The sequence below is a fragment of the Bos taurus genome, chromosome 9 (assembly GCF_002263795.3).
Source record: "Bos taurus isolate L1 Dominette 01449 registration number 42190680 breed Hereford chromosome 9, ARS-UCD2.0, whole genome shotgun sequence".
Lineage (NCBI taxonomy): Eukaryota > Metazoa > Chordata > Mammalia > Artiodactyla > Bovidae > Bos > Bos taurus.
In genome coordinates, this window is record NC_037336.1 from 101,603,094 (window position 1) to 101,620,494 (window position 17,401).

The following is a 17,401-nucleotide window of genomic DNA, read 5'->3' on the forward strand; positions in this document are numbered from 1 at the left end:
ATTCAAGCTCCGTCAGTGCAACCTTTGCGGGCTCCCTGCACCCCTGAGCACGATCAAGGCCAAGGCTGATCACCACGACGGAACTATGCCTCCCATCGCCTCCACCTTTGGGTCATGGGGTGGGACAGACCCTGGAACCCTGGTGGGCTTCTTCCCCAGTCCAGCACGCGAGAAAACGGAGCTAGAACTTCTAGCGGAACTTTAGTTAACTTGGGGAAAAGCTCTCCTATCATAAACGGACTCAATTCTCCCAAACTCGGGGGAATTTCCACATGGTTGCTTGCCTAGGGTGAGAATGTATAACCTGCTGCAGACAGGACCCCTGGGAATCTCAACAGCTACTTCCCCGGGGAGCCGGGTCAGTGCCGAGGTTGGGCACAGTTGGCGCCAGCTGCCCTCACTGGAGAACCACCTCGTGCCTGGCTGGATTTTACACACAGGAGGCAGGACCTCCGTGAGCAGAGAGACGGGGACCCGCAGGAGGGACGCACAGGAGGAGGGACGAGGTCTCATCAGAGAGAACGTTTACCAAGCTCGAGTAGGTGCTGGCTTCCCCGGCGGCTCAGCGGTACACAATGCACCCGCGGGTGCAGGAGACGTGGCTTGGATCTCTGATTCAGGAAGATCCCACACGCCGAAGGGCTACCAAGCCCAAGGGCTACAAGTACGGAGGCTGTGCTCTAGGGCCCGAGAGTTGTAACCACTGAGCCCGTGCTCTGCGGTAAGAGAAGCCACCGCGGGGAGGAGCTCGAGCTCGGCAGCTAGAGAGAAGCCCTCGCGCGCCACAACCAGTGAAAAGCCCTCGCCGCAGTGAAGACCCAGCAGAGCGAAAAACAGATAAACAAAAATAAACGTTAAAGGAAACAGAGTGCAGTTCTCGGTGCCGGCACGAGGGCCTTTCGATCAGCCATCGGAGTGCGGCCTTTCACCCCAGCTCCCTGTGTCTGCTGCTGCAGCCCCTGCCCACCATGGTCACCACATGCAGCGCACACGTGCCCAGGAAATGTTGGGTGACGGCAAAGGAATCTCTCAAGTGCGGCAAAACAGCGTGAAACTCTAGGACTGCGTACATTTGGAGGTCTTTTCCACAAGTGAGTTTATTATTCATTAGAATAAATTTTTGGATCATTGCCATCAGTACATAAAGGCATAATTTTTTTTACCATAAATATTAATTCTACAGGATTTAGTTCATATTATAAACCTTGGCTGAGCAACTACCAGCACAAACAGCTAACAAAATAGTAAGTGTGGAGAATAAAACTGCAAACAGAAAGACAATCAAGTGGGAGACATTGCTTTTAAAATCATAACACGACAAACATGTAGTATGCTCTACCCTCCTATCCGTGCATTGTGCACCCTTGGGTTCAGCCAGCCGACTGTGGATTAAAAAGACTAAAAAAAAAATTCCAGAAAGTTCCCAAAATGAAAACTTGGATTTGCAGAGTGTTGGCAGCTATTTACATCGCATTTACATTGTATTATTATGAGTAACCTAGAAGTGACGTAAAGTATACAGCAGGACGCGTGTAGGTGATATGCAACTCTTACACCATTTTACACAACAGGTTTGAGCATCCACCAACTTTGGTGTGAGCAGGGGTTGTGGAAACAATCTCCTACAGAGATGGAGAGATGATATAAATATTTTCACCTAGACTTGCCATCTAAGACAATGCAAACCTAGAAAATCTGAGACAACATGCAGGACAGAGCCAAAAAGAGAGTGAAAAAGTAACACGGGACACTCTGCAACCCGCATGCTGGCCAAGCTTCTCCAGCGGAAAATCAGAAATGCTCCAGCCTCGGGGCACTTTCCTCCTGTCCCTAATTATGGGAGGCTCGTCTGGGCCGACTCAGCAGTTCTGGAACCAGGAGTGTTCTCCCCTGTCGGTTACTTGTCTCCTCTGTCTCTTCTTACCTGTCGCTGCTCTAAGTAAGTCTTTGTTCCACAGTTAAGACTAAAGACAGGAGGGGAGTGAAAGAGAAAAGCCAGAAGTGAGCACAGAGCAAGAACACAAGAATCTGCAGGGTTCCCAGGTGGCTCAGCGGAAAGGAAGCCGCCTGCCAGTGCAGGAGACCTGGGCTCAGGCCCTGGGTCAGGAAGACCCCCTGGAGAAGGAAATGACTTCCCAGGTGGCTCGGCGGAAAGGAAGCCGCCTGCCAGTGCAGGAGACCTGGGCTCAGGCCCTGGGTCAGGACCTGGCAGCCCACTCCAGTCCTCTTGCCTGGAGAATCCCATGGACCGGAGAGCCTGGCGGGCTACAGTCCCTGGGGTCACAGAGAGTCAGACATGGCTTACAACAGCAGTTGTCTACTGACTAACACAACAACAAAATAATCTATTCCATGAAATAGCTACCAGATTCAGAGAAACCGGAAGATGTACAAGCAACACTCTGCAGCTCACAGTCCTGCAGTTGAAAGAATCATCTGAGGACAAGAAATAGGCACCACATTCCAAGACAAGAAGATTCCGTGGGCCCGCATGCTGGACTTTCGCCGACCCTAACACAAAGGACCCTCTTTGCCCAGCAGAGCGAGGTGCGCCTGGCAGCCTGGGCGGCAGTGGTGTACGCCGAGTCCTTGCCCCATGGAAGCCAGGCCCCCGTCCAGGCTCTGTCTTGATGCAGGCGCCAAGCCCCCATCAAGCTGCCCGTCCCCCGCCTGGCGGGGCTAAGCTCAATTCCTCGCTCACACCTGCCCCCTGGCGCTGCCCTGGCCTTCTTGCTGCTGTTTACACCTGGGCTCCTGGGCACCCAAGAGGGACCCATCCTGCATGGCGCCCGGCCCCTCCTCATGAGACTCCAGGTCGTGGCTGCTCAGCTTCTGCTCCAGGGTTGCTCCTTTGTCCCAGAGACAAAAGTTCCATCCTGACCCCCAGGAGCTGGGGACACCCACCACCGCTCCAGGGCCCCTGGCTAGAGGTCCCGGGAGGGACTCTGCACCCACTTCCTGCTGCCTGCCTCTCGCCCCACCAGGCCATTCTCTCAGGTTGGGGCTCAGGTTTAAATCTTAGATGATAAATAAGACCATAGAAGAAAAGTGGCCTATGCAGTGTACTGTTTAATTATGAGATTCTGCTCATCCTTAAGGAAAGTTCTAAGCACTTTCAGATGCTGACATACGTGCAACCTGTGGGCTATTTACCCCCGGAACACGTTCCAGAGTAAACCTCCACTGAACAAACACAGGCAATGAAGCGTGCAGCCTCTCCTCTTCCTTCAGTAACGAGCTGGAGAACATACAAGCACGATTAAACGTAAAGCGCATCACCACCTCGTCCTTCTTTCAGCCCCGTTAATTTAATGACGCACTGTGGCCGAGAGGCTGCCGGACAACCATGAGCATCGCTGCCCACGGCTGACCCTCAGCTCATGCCATCAGAGCCAGCGCATCATCTCCCCTCCGCTGGAGCACAGGGCTCTGCAGCCCCCACCCGAATGCCGGCCCTGCATGGACGAGGCCAGGAGAGCCGGCGACAGCGGGCAGGGAAGGCGGGCTCCGGAGGCAGGGCCAGAGCACAGGGCCTTGGGGCTCCCCCGGAGTCTGTCTCAGTGAGAGAGAGAGAACGGGGCTCAGTGATCAGCTGGGGAATAAACGAGACCCCGAGATTAAGCCAGGTGGGGCACGCTGAGAAAAACAGAGTTGACATGAAAGACACCGGGGTCGTTTGACACCTAGAACAAGATACTCTATCAGACGTTCCGAAGTGAAATCAGAAACCAGAAATAAGCCCCTTTGTGGGTCTGTCCTCAGAATGTTCTTTGACCTTCTACTTCAAGAAGAAACACAGCTGTGGTTCCACCCTGTCCTAAGACTCGGCCTTCCGTAACCGACGCTCCTGAAAGGACTTTATCGGGCGCTTTCTTTCTTTGCTGCACGGCAAGGCATGTGGGATCTTAGTTCCCGGACCTGCGATGGAACACATGCCCCCTGCAGTGGACGCCAGACTCCCAACCACTGGACCCCGGGGAAGTCCCTTCTATTGTGGGCTTTAGAGCCACATGGCTCTATTTAAAATGTGAACAGATAAATGAGAAAATTCAATGAGGGATCGGGGGAAGGAAGGCCTGGCGGTGGGTGGACATCCGGCCCAGCCGCTGGTCTGACGAGGCCGGCCCTGAGGTCATTGAGCGGCCCTCCTGCAGAGGGGCCCCCCCGCTCACCGCAGCCCTGTGTCCCTCACCCGCTGGGGGCTCCCTGAGGGCCTCTGTTGGCACCAGCCTCGCAGGTGAGGCTGAACACGGAAGCCAGCACATCCCCCGCCAGCACTAACACCGTCAGTCAGTCATGCCGCTCAGTCGTGTCCAACTCTGTGTGACCCCGTGGGCTGCAGCACGCCAGGCCTCCTGTCAATCACCAGCTCCCGGAGGTTCCTCAAACTCATGTCCATCGAGTCGGTGATGCCACCGTGTCTCTATACAAATACACTGCTGCAAATCACGGTCTAGAGCCTCAGGGGGTTTCCATGTACAAATCCTTTTAATTAGGAGAAAGCATTGACAAAGCAGGAAGGGTAACACCATGCTCCAGATCCAGCAAGGGGTGAACAGGGAACAGACATCCACTCACAGAGTCCGTCACAATCTACAGTCCTGGCTCCCTGAGCTCCAGAGATGGGAAGCGCTTCAAACTGTCTCAGTGTTAATGATTATTGAATTTACCATGGTAGCTAGGAAGGTAAAGAATGTGCCTGAAATGCAGGAGAGCCCGGTTCGATCCCTGGGTCGTGAAGATCCTCTGGAGGAGGGCATGGCAACCCACTCCAGTATTCTTGCCTGGGAAAACTCATGGACAGAGGAGCCTCATGGGCTACAGTCCACGGGGTCACAAACAGTCAGATACGACTGAGCAACTAACACTTTCACAATGACTTAAGGGGCTTCCAAGGTGGCGCTAGTGCTAAAGAACCCACCTGCTAATGCAGGGGATGCAAGAAACATGGGTTCGATCCCTGGGTCGGGAAGATCCCTGGGACAAAGGCATGGCAACCCACTCCGATACTCTTGGCTGGAGAATCCCATGGGGCCACGTGGTGGCGAGTTTCATTTGTGATAAATTGGTGATTCATCAAAGGATGACCCAGGACGAACACACTTCCCTCCATCCATCAATAAAGGTCCTTTTCCAGGCAGTGGGTCCCTGTCAGGAAAATCACTGTCTAAGCAGAAATGCCCCAGAGGGTCTGCGACTGAGAACCACAGAAGGAGAATGCATCCCGGAACCTCGAACCTTCAGGGACAGAGAGACCCAGAGCTCAGATAGGGGAGCAGGCCCCCAGCCCCTGCTAGCCACCAGCTGCCAGGCTGTGGGGGAGCCAGCCGGCGCGGGATGAGCTAGGAGCTGTCCGGGGAGCGCCAGCCGCAACATGGCCTGCGCGGGACGAACTAGGAGCTGTCTGGGGAGCGCCGGCCGCAACCTGGCCTCTGACGGTCTGCCCTCATACTGACCTCAGGGTCCAGACACAGACGGGTCCCCTCTTTCCCACAAGCTCCTCCTGCACTTCGGCCTGGAGCCCACTGGGCAGGGTTCCCAGCCAAGGCTGCTGGAGCCTGAGTTTTGCATGAGCAGCCCCCACACATCCTGCAAGGGCCTCACGGGATGGGTGAGCCCACTGTGTGGGACCGCGGGCCAGGGAACCATCCAGGCAGAGCTGGGGTCCCATTGCTCCCTGCCCCAAAGGGCCCAGTGACCCCACCGGGCACCTCCGTCCCCCAGGAAGCCGCATCTCCAGCCCTCCTCAGCTTCACCTCCCATCGCGAACATTTATCCAACACGTTCTCTCCAAACAGCTCCATCGGTTTCCCCAGAGGAGTCCTAGGGGAGAGGAGACGTCGGCGTGGGGCAGAGGCCCCCGCCCCGCAGGGCCTGCTGCTCAGCCCCTGGGAAGATGCCCACGGAGGCTTTAACGCACGGACAGGAAGACAGGGGACCCCGAGGGCCACAGAGGTGAGGGTGCCCTGGTCACCGCCACCATATGCTCCTGCCCCTCCTCCCTCCCTGCTAAGGCCAGAGAGGACAGACCCCAGCCCTGTCTCCCCGCTGTCCTCAGCACACAGCCTGGCCTCCACGTACAGACCCAGGCACACCCACGGCCCCTGGTGCCCCAGCCTGCCTCCTCCTGTGCTCCTGCCTGCTCTCTACTGGCCCATCCCCGTTTCTTCCGTGAGACACACCACTTCTTCCAGGAAGTCTGCCTGGACTGCCGGAGACTCTGCGTCTCTCGTCTGTGTTTCCACCACGTCTACGTTGAGTGGGGAAGGACCGAGAGGCCGCTGCAGGTCACCTCTCAGGGCAGCCCTTCCCTGCGCTGCTGGAACAACCCACGTAGAAGGGAGACAGCCGGCCACGACTCTGCACCACCGGCCCGCCTGTGCACCGCTGCTCGAGGAGAGAGAAAGGGCAGTGCAGCCACTCGCCCCTCCCCTCCCCAACCCCGCAGCCGGCTCTGACACTGTGAAGGCCTCCATCACAACAGCCCTGTCCACTGGGCATCTGGAGGAGCCGTAGCAGGGTGGCCAGGGCCCCAGTCTTATCTCAGCGGAGCCCAACCTCAGGCTGAGAGGCGGGTGCCCTCTTCACGCCTGGCTCTCAGACGAGGGCCATGACGCTGTGGACCCCACCGCACAGCCACATGCTCAGCAGTTTACCCAGTGTAAGCTACTCTTACGGAGGGTAACTCGGGGTTCTTGACAGACCATTCCTGAAAGCCCAGTAGCCCTGTCCCGACCTGGGCATGCCCCCTGCAGCTGCGTGTGTCAGGGCCAGACTCTCAGAGGCTGTAGGATTTCCTGCCTCTAAACTGAAAAGATGGAGGTGGTTTAGAGGGAGTTTCCCAAAAACTTTGATAAAACTGCTGATGTCCAGCTGACGTTACCGTGTTTGTTTTCCCGGGGAGCTAGTTTGCGGGACTGTTTGATTTGCATGAAGCCCAATCACTTTTATTTGCTCAGATGTGGCTTCTCAGACTTTGATTTTCTGTGCTAAGAAGCGAACACAGCACACTCACAGAAACTAAATCTGGGACTGTTGGAAGAGGGCAAGCAGCGTCTCAGCACACAGCAGGAGGCCCTCCCGGCACGAAAGACTGTCCGGGTCTGTGTGAGCGCAGCCGCGAAACCGTGTTCGCCAGCAACATCTCGGAGTGTGGACTGCACGTGTGCTCACCACCAAGGATGCCAGCCTGCACCCGAGGGTCCCGTTAGTGGGAGGGGTTCATCCCTGGTCCAGACCTCCCAGCTTGGGATGAGCCGGCGGGGGGGATGGGTGTGGGGGGATGGAAGGAGGTGGTGGGGGGACTGAACACGAGAGGAGGACGTGGACACGAGAGGAGGACGTGGACCTGGGCTGAGGAGGGAGCGGTGTGCTGGGTGGAGGGATGATCCCTCTCCTTCTCTGCCCGCCCTTCTGAGCCGCGGTGTCTCCCTGCTCCCCAGGGCTGTGCGCCAGGGCTTCTGGGGGTGGGAAGGACCCTGAGTCTGCTGGAGCCGCTGCACTGGGGGGACCCGGAGCCAGCCCGGGGCAGGCTGCGCCCTCCCACCATGGTCCCCGCCAGGACACCGCATTCCCACTGGCGAGCCTCGCCCCTGCGGAGGGCAGGGCCTCCTGGAGAGGCTGGCGGTGACCCCTGGTCCGAAGTCAGTGCTCGGGGATCCCCACCACGCCCACTTGTAGCTGCTCAGCAACGGGCAGAAGTGATTATTCACCACTGGGTTTTGAGGGAAGAAAATTGGCTGATCGAGGGGCAGGTGGTGACATGGCACCTGGGCGGGGGTGGGGGGGTGCAGGAGACGCTGGCAGAGTACAGCTGGGTGGCACAGGAAATGCCCGGGTCAGCTGCCCGAAACTATCCTGTACTCGAGGTGAGCTTGGGAACGAGCTTACAGCCACCGACACACTCGCCTCGGTTTCCTTATCTGTGAAACGGGAGAGTAATTGTGCGGCCCTCCTGAGAATTAGGAGGAATAGACGAATCATCATGTGGAATGCAGTCAGGACAGTGCCTGGCGCATGGCTAATACCTGTCTTTTAAGTGAGGAATCAGAATTTTAGATCTCTGAGCAACAAAGATTTACTGTATAACACAGGGATTTATACCTGATATGTCGTAATAACCTAAAATGGAATATAATCTGCGAAAACCCCAATTTGATTTTATGTAGCCCTGGAACTAACAATATTCTAAATCAACTATCCATCAATTCAAAAAAAAGAACCTCGGGTTTTACCTCAACTTCACTTTGCAGATACAAAATCTAAGGTCCAAAGAGACTAACTGGCTCTGCTAACATCACAGAGTCAGTGAGTTAGGGCGAGACCTGGGGTGAAGGCATCCCAGGAGGCGCTAGTGTTAAAGAACCCACCTGCCAGTGCAGGCAGACGTAAGAGACTCGGGTTTGATCCCTGGCTCAGGAAGATCCCCTGGAGGAGGGCATGGCAGCCCACTCCAGTGTTCTTGCCTGGAGAATCCCCATGGACAGAGGAGCCTGGCGGGCTGCAGTCCACAGGGTTGCCAAGAGTAGGACACGACCAAAGCTACTTAGCACACAGCAGCACGTGCTGGGGTGAGAACGTATTTGTCACGAAAGCAGCAAGAGAGAGGTTGGAAGTGAAACGTGGGGAGGGTGTGGACCAGCACGGGGATCAGGGGTCCAGGGAGTGTGAGCTGTGGGTCCCCACTGCACACCTGCATGGACACAGCTGCACACACCTGCACACCCACGCACACATGAGTCCCAGGAAGTCACAGTCATCGAGAGAACCTGGGCCTGAGGAAGCAGCTAAGGGCTCATGATGCAGAGGGAACCCCTTCGAGGTGGAGGCCAAAGGCCGAGGAAGATGCCCCGACCTGCCAGGCGGACAGAGATGTGTGGTGTGAAGGGCAAGGACGTCACTGGTCTTGCCACTCCAGGAAGGAGGGACCCCAGGCCAAGTGCCCAGTCCAGCCCCTGGGACAGCCCCAGGGGTCCTGAGGGCACCCTGTCCCCCTGCAGACCCCGACCTCCTGCACAGAGAGTGCCCGCCTCCCCAGGCCCAGACCCTTCCGGCCCCCTCCTCTGCATGTCTTCCTGAAGAAGAGCTCGCGGGTCGGGGAGCTAAGGCTCTGGGAACACCAAGGAGGCCCCCCTGGGCGCCAGTGCCTCCAGATACCGCCGCGCACTGTCACTCCCCATCGCCAGCTCAGGGTGCAATCCCCCAGCATTCACGGGGCTCAGCTCTTTCTGAGCAGACAGGGCCCCTCTGCCCACGGGGCAGCATCTCCCAGCATCCCGTGGCTCACACTCGCAGCACCCCCGATCCCTGTTTCTCCAAGAAGCAGCTTCCAGACAGGCTGCTGCTCACCTCGGCCGTTCCTGTCCAATGACCCACGTTTCCTGAGAAAGGGGCTCTGCCCGGCCGGCCTCCACGGGGGTGTCAGGATGGAGACGAGAGCTTCAGGTGAGCAGACGCAGCTCTCACCTTCTTCGGTCCTAACGCCCGGAACCACTGCAAGGGAAGCCGGCTCCACCCGAGGGCAGCATCTTCCTCTGTGCCCCTCACAAGACCTGCCGGCATCAGAGCCATGCCCAGACTCCACTCCGGGCAGAAAGGCGGCTGCTCCTAAGGCTTCATGCCACAAACCCGCTGGTCTCCCCACCCCAGTCCCTCCCGCCTCCGTGTGCATTTACACCATCTCTCCTGCTGCGGGAGGAGTGGTTCCCCTTCTGCAAACAGAACTCACACCTGAATTCAGAGGAAGAGACACTCAGACTTGGGCGCCTGGGGTTGAGAACAGAGATCATGAGGTTTTCAGGGAAATCTCCGACTCAGACCTCCAACACAGACTGCATGCGTCCCCTCCGTCTGATGAGGAAAAGGGCAACACTAATGGGCGCCGTGGGAACACCCACCCCCATCTACTCGGATGAGCAGGTAAAGCAGAGGATGCAGAGGAGGCTGAGGCCGGCCAGCGTCACGGCAGTTCCCCAGGGCGCCTCCCGGGCAGGCCCTTCCCGCTGTGCCCTCCCCTCCCAGACCCTGCGGGAGAGCTGTGGGTGGCAGATACGACCGCTTCAGCTGCTAGGAGCCATGTGCATTCCCTTATCCCCATATTCTTGGGGGCTAAAAGGCGTCGGACAACATCCAACATCCATTTTTAATACCTGAAGCACACTTGATTTACAATATTACCTCAGTTTCAGACACGCGGCACTGTGATTCAGCTATACATGCATATGTATTTATTCTTCGTCAGATTTTTTCCCCTTGTAGGTTATCACGAAATCCTGAGTGGAGTTCCCTGTGCCATACAATAGATCTTTGTTGGTTATCTATCTTACATATGTGCTCAGTCGCTCAGTCACGTTTGACACTTTGTGACCACCAGGCTCCTCTGTCCATGGGATTCTCCAGGCAAGAATACTGGAGTGGGCTGCCATGCCCTCCTCCAGGGGATCTTCCTGACCCAGGGATCGAACCCAGGTCTTCTGCATTGCAGGCACATTCTTCACCAGCTGAGCCACCAGCAAAGCCCAAGAATACTGGAGTGGGTAGCCTATCCCTTCTCCAGGGGGTCTTCCTGACCCAGGGGTTGAACCTGCATCTCTTGTGTCTCCTGCATGGGCAGGCAGGCTCTTCACCAGCTGAGCTGCCAGGGAAGCCCATCTTATATATAGTAGTGTGTGTGTGTTATGGGCTTCCCAGGAGGCTCAGTGATAAACCACCCGCCTGCCAATGCAGGAGACACAAGAGATGCCGGTTCAATCCCTGGGTCAGGAAGATCCCCTGGAGAAGTGAATGGCAACCCACTGCAGTATTCTTGCCTGGGAAATCCCATGGACAGAGGAGCCTGGCGGGCTACAGTCCATGGGGTCACAAAGAGTCAGACACAACTGAGTGACTGAGCACAGCACCGATATTAATCCCAACCTTCAAATTTATCCCCCTCTGCTCCTTTCTCCTTCGATAACTGTAAGCTTGTTTTCCATGTCTGTAGGTCTGTTTTATAAATCAGTTCAGTTCAGTTCAGTCGCTCAGTTGTGTCCGACTCTTTGTGACGCCATGAATCGCAGCATGCCAGGCCTCCCTGTCCATCACCAACTCCCGGAGTTTACTCAGACTCACGTCCATCGAGTCGGTGATGCCATCCAGCCATCTCATCCTCTGTCGTCCCCTTCTCCTCCTGCCCCCAATCCCTCCCAGCATCAGAGTCTTTTTCAATGAGTCAACTCTTCACATGAGGTGGCCAAAGTACTGGAGTTTCAGCTTTAGCATCATTCCTTCCAATGAACACCCAGGACTGATCTCCTTTAGGATGGACTGGTTGGATCTCCTTGCAGTCCAAGGGACTCTCAAGAGTCTTCTCCAACACCACAGTTCAAAAGCATCAATTCTTCAGCGCTCATCTTTCTTCACAGTCCAACTCTCACATCCATACGTGTTTTATAAATAAGTTCATTTATATAAGCTCCCCGCATAATTCCTAAACACATATTTGATACCTCTAAAGGAACCATCCACTCATAGCTCAGGGAGCTGGTACCTTCCAGGCCCTCACTGCCAGGGGCTGAGCCCAGGCCCCGGGCAGGGTGCTGGGACGGTGGGTGTCCACCTGCTCTGGAGGACGCCCCCTGCTGCAGAGAGAGGTGGTGACCGGGGAGGCCAGTGCCAAGTTGGTCCTGAGCCTCCAGGCTGACTGACGGGCAGTTGGGGCGGGACCACCAGCACCTCTGCAGCCCTGGTCCAGCTGGCAGAGCCTGGAGTCCTGAGCACGTCCCTCTCTGGGTCTCGGGAGGTGCCCAGTCCAGGGAAGGCCCGAGTGGAGGGGGAGGATAAAGGTGAGACACCGGACAGCCCTGCCCCACGCACGCAACAGCCCGGGTCAGGGACCCCTCCCGCCCGTGGTCACCTCACATCCTGGGCCTGTCATCAGCTCCATCGCTGGCAGCCGTGCCCGGAGGCTGTCACGCACGTTCAGGAAGCACCCAGAGCAGAGCTCTTCCCCGGGTCTGCTCCGGGATGCGGCCCACCCCAGCCACAGGTCTAATGTGCAGACAGATCCGCTGGTGCAGAAGGCCACCGGGGCCCCGGTGTGTGGGGAAAGCAGACGCTGACGAGCCCGGATGCTGTATTATGTGGTGACGGCCATGGACGGCTCTGACGGCCTCAGACCCTCTAAAGACAGACACCTGCCCAGCGTCAGTGGCACAGGCAGCCCGGCGCCCCACCCCTGGAGGCAGTGTCACTGGGCGTGTGGGCATAGCTCCCTTCTCTGTGGGAGGTGGGGGCTTGTCACTGGGGCTGGGCTGCCTGGGCAGGGGTGGGGGGGGTCTCTGCCCTGCAGTTTGCCTGTGTGAGCTGCACTCTGGTTTCACCACCATCTGGGTAACCGAGCGACTCACCTCCTCTGGAGAAACCTCCACCTTTTCATCTGTAAAATGGGAGCACAGGCCCTACAGAGTAGACACTGCTCCTTTCCACGGCCAGTCCTCATCTCGGACGTGTGAAGACACACTACACGTGGTGTGGGGAGACACGAGCGGCCCTTTCCCTGCTCTCTGAACATTCCTGCTGTGGACGGATGCTCACAAGCCTTCCCACTTGACTTGCCCATCTCCATGGCTGTGTTTTATAAAGAACGTTAGTTGAAAACATTAAATAAATAGGGGTTCACTTGGTTATAAACAGTGTTCAGTATCGATGATTATCAACAGCATCGTTTATGTGTTTTCTTGGTGGCTTTACACATAATAAGATCCAGGCATCGCCAGTGGGAAGCCTGTCGTCTGTCGTGACAGGCGTGTATGCAGCTCTGACATGTGATAGTCATGTGTGTTTTGCGTTTTGCATGCTAAGTCATGTCTGACTCTTTGCGACCCCATGGACAGTAGCCTACCAGGCTCCTCTGTCCATGAGATTTCCCAGGCAAGAATACTGGAGTGGGTGGTCATTTCCTTCTCCGGGGGATCTCTCTGACCCAGGGATTGAACCTGCATCTCCTGCACGGACAGGTGGATTCATTACCGCTGAGCCACCAGGGAAGTCCACTTATTCACAGATTAGAAGAGCAAGAACCACGGGAGGCGGGGAGGAAGCCGCCCAGGCCACCATGGGAGGCAGGGAGGAAGCCGCCCAGGCCACCACGGGAGGCGGGGAGGAAGCTGCCCAGGCCACAGGACCCTGCAGCATTCAAGGTGCTCCAGGAAGCTGTGCTGACCAGTGAAACCATCCCCTTTATCTGGGACCGTAACAGGACAGAGAACCACAAATGAGCCGAGAAGCACTTACAGCAAACGACATGTGAGAGGAGGAACTGGAGAGGCAGGTGTGAGGGTCCTGGAGACCAAGCCCCCAGACCAGGCCCAGACCAGCCGACAGTTACCCCCCAGGACCTGCCGTCTTAGGGAAGGGAGCGCAGGGAGGAGAGGAGAAAAGTAGGATAAAACAGGAAAGTGGAGAGAAGTACGGGAGAAACAGAGAAGTGAACACAGCTCCCCCGACCAGATGCTCAAGCTCTAGACAGACTGAAGTCACCCTCACTGGAGTGACACCACGGGACGCCCCCTGCAAGCACACAGCCTGGGAGCAGGCACACAGGAGCACCCGGGCATGAGCGAGGTTGCGAACAAGATCAAGCAATGGGACAGAGGGCGAACGCTCCGCAGGACGGGCACTCTGGCGAGGGAAAGTGGAAAGGCGAGCAGAAATAACGGGGAATGAGACTGGGCCCAAACGGAGATAAAATGAGAAAAGTGACTGTTTCAGAAATCAGGCTCTCAGTTTCATATCAGATAAAATAAGAAGAGGTGGCAAAAAAGGTTACAAACGTCATGCATGCCTTTGAAAATCCATCACCCTAAGTGACCGGCCGGTTTGGCTCCCAAATAGGACTGGGCATCGTTTTGAAAAGAGAGCCGTGGCCCCTCCCGAGGGCTCCTTCATGACGCAAGCCGGGGTACTTACTAGCAATGCCCCGTAGACTCTGGAGAAGGCTTGCCGCAGGCGGGAGAGCATGTCCCCTCTTGGGAAGGGAGGTCAGCTGTGCCGGGGAGCCACGCAGCCTTCCCCTCAGGCATGTAGGCTCTGACTCCTCCACGTGGCACAGAGTGAACCTCCAAGAGACGTTTGTAAACATTCAGGCCGGTTCTCGGCGGGCATCACCCCAAAGATGGGGGGGTGGGTAGCGAGGGCACGGCCCTGCTTCCTCAGGGCAGAGTAAGTCAGAACCGCGTTTAGTAACTGACTTAATCAAGCGCCCTGGGGTCATTTGCTTAATATAGGGCCTGCTCTTTCCACGGGGTGGCCAGCTCGCCAAGGCTGGTCACCTGCTCTGCTGCCAGCCTGTCCGTCCTGAGCGAGCCACTGGCGTGCAGCCAAGGGGGCGGGCAGCTCGGGGCGGTGGGCACTGGTCCCACCACCACATCCAGTGTCCTGGTCCGTCCTCTCACCCGGGAGGCTGCAAAGCGGCTGCTAAGAAAGGGATTCTTAAAGTCGCTGTTGATACTGTTTCTAGGCATCTTTTTCTTGGAGACGCTGCTCTTGTCATTTTGAAACCGACCTCCTTGCACCCTGGGGAGCGCCTCCCCCGAAGAAATGTAACACGGCGAGGACTCAGCCAGGAGGCCACACAGCTCGACCACAAAGCCATGGAGGATTCCCTGTTCCTCGCGTCCAGGCTGCCCTCCTGAGTCTCCGAGAGCACAGCCTCTCTCCAGATCTGTGGCCACAAGCATCTAATTGTTCACAAAGCGTCCCCAGCAGTTTTGTAACGATATGGTTTTAAAAAAACCAAACCTACACCATTAGCATCGCACCCACCGCCTTGGACGGGACACGGTGGGCTAACTCCACCTCACGGCGTTCTGCTTCCTGGTTAGCACAGCATGTCCACCAGTTTGAAATCTCAGCCACAGCCGCTGTGCTTTGCCAAGAACAGCTTAATCGGTACAGCAATTTCAGGAGAAAGCAGCAAAATAAAAGCAATTTGAGAGGGAGGGGACATATGTATACCTATGGCTGATTCCTGTTGGTGTTTGGCAGAAACCAACACGATTCTGTAATGCAATTATCCTTCAGTTAAAAAATAAAGAAATTTAAAAGAAACAATAAGGGAATTCATACAATAATTGCTCCTGATGCCGTGGTAAGGGATTTGTGTCACTCCCCTGGGTGTCTGCTTCCAGCCTTTCCCACCTGCTCTTTCCCAAACTTCCCTGGGAAAGCCACTGGGGGGAGCAGACTGGAATTTTTTTTTTTTAGGTCAAGCTGTGTGCCCTGTTGGATCTAGCTCCCCCAGCAAGGGTCAAACCTGCGCCCCCTGCATTGGGAGCACAGAGTCTTAACCACTGGATCATCGGGGAAGTCCCCAGATAGGAGTTTCAGAAACAATTCTCTCTTTTCCTTCTCATTAGGACGACAGGAAGCGGCCGCGCCTAAGCTGTGCCCCGAGAATGCCTCCTGGGAGCTACTTCCCCTGGACTCGGTCACCCTACCCACTTCATAAGCCCTGGACGCGTCTGACCTCAAGGCTCGTCCTCAACACACCGTCTCCCCCAACCTCTGCTCGGAGGGACCCCTCCCCCCCATCAGCTTCCCCTCGAAGACTCACGGAGCTTCGTGCGGCCGCAGGCCCGCGGCTCTGTCTCCCCGATGAGCGCGTCTCTCTGAATCTGCTAAACGTCCACAGGCGCTTTCTAACCACGACTCACCTTACCACGCAATACGGGCAAAGCCCTGTTACCACCCGTGTTATCGGCCTCGGTTTACTGCCCTCGGAACGCCTGTCCGCAGGCAGGTGTCACGGCTCCACGTGTTGATTAAAACCCCCTTTCCCAATTATGTCATTGCAGGAATATCCAGACATTTTGAAGGTTGCTCATCTTTCTGTGCTATGCTGTGGGCCACGGGGTCGGGGCACAGCTTTGTTTGGACTGACACCCGTATCTTGCACACAGGGTTCAATTCACAAGAACCGAGACCACTACTTATAAATCCAAAGACTGTAAGTATTAACTTCCTGAGGAAGTAAAGAACATGATTTGACCGAGCTGCGGACGGAACTTGGCGACTAGACCGCAGACAACACGCTCATCGGTGGCACAGCCTCGGAGGGGAGTGAGTCTACAGTCAGAGCTGAAGCAGGTCAACTCCGTGTCACAGGAGAAAGGCTGTCCTCCGGAGGGGCCATTGGTCTCAGACCCCGAGTCACACACAGCACATCTTTCCTTCTCAACTATCCCCCTCAGTTGCTCAAAATTTCTTCACGGAAGAAACACAAAGAAGCAGAAAACATGACACACGGCAGGGAATCAAAGAACCCGGGTTTTGCGTAGAAGGATGCAAAGCTTATTTCCTGTAACTGCAATTCAGAAGAGCTGGCAGCTTCTGACTTCTTTGCTATAATTCAATTAACCTACAGCATACCTTTCTGCTTTAAGGTGTTAATTTTTTCCACTCAAGGAAAAACAAAAGGAGGAGGAAATAAATTACAAGACTAGGAAATGCACCTGATTAAAAACTGGAAGAGCTTGGCATCTCTTCCTCAGGGAATGTTTGCTTTAGGGATCTGCTTTCCATTCTTCTAACTGCTGTCTTCGGAAGGACTTTAATTCTGGATATTATTTTCAGCTTTTGGAAGAATTTTGGCTCATGTTTGTCACGATCGAGGAATCGGAAGTTGATTTTACATAAGAGATGAGCGCTGCGTCTGGAAAGAACCACACGCATCTCTCAAATAATTAGGATAAACTCAACCGGATCATAAATAACAGACACAAACGCCCCTCACACTTACAAGAAGATCTACAGCTAGAGGAGCCAGAGCGGGTGTTGCTCACGCACAGTCTGCAGGCAGGGTGGGTCAAGGTCAGCTTCTCTTTCCAGAAGACACGCTGCCAGCATCCCCCACCACCTGGCCTCTACACAAGCAAACGGCGTCTAGACACTTGCAAGCTGCCTGTGAAACACAGCTGGTTTGCTGGGGGCACATGTTTTATAAAATGCAGGTTCTCCGATGGAGCTGGGACTGATGACGTGGGAACGTAACGTAAAAGCTGCAGTGGGCCCCGGCAAACGTCCCCAGCACACGGCGATTCCAAGTCCCCGCGCTGGACATGGACCCGGGAGAGCAGGGCAGGACGAAGGCGCGCTCCTCTGGAAACGACGCCCTCTGACCCCACGCGGTCCCTCTTGGTCCTGTTTGGTCACGTGTTCAGCTGTGAAAGCGTCTACATCACAGGGGCCTCCTGGATCTTTGTCAGAGGAAATGGGCAGAGACGGCCCAGCACGCCGCCCCGAGGCCACCCACCTCTGTCCGCGCCTGCAGGGCCAGCCTCCCCACTCCACCCCACCGCTCGCCCACCAGGTTGCCGTCGCCTTTCTCTTCATTACAGTGAAGTTCCGTGCACACCGCAGCGTT

General features: G+C 56.0%; 1 protein-coding gene across 4 annotated transcripts in view; it reads right to left on the reverse strand.

Moving 5' to 3' along the window:
* RPS6KA2 (ribosomal protein S6 kinase A2) overlaps positions 1–17,401 on the reverse strand; it is a 334,749-nt gene that overhangs the window by 209,687 nt on the left and 107,661 nt on the right. The window contains exon 1 of one of the 4 annotated variants that reach the window (XM_010808736.4): positions 13,948–14,247. The exons of the other annotated variants lie outside the window; for them this stretch is intronic. Coding sequence (XP_010807038.1) covers positions 13,948–13,998 — 51 coding nt within the window. The 5' untranslated portion in view covers positions 13,999–14,247. Of the gene's footprint in view, positions 1–13,947; positions 14,248–17,401 lie in introns of those variants that run through there. 4 annotated transcript variants of the gene reach the window in all.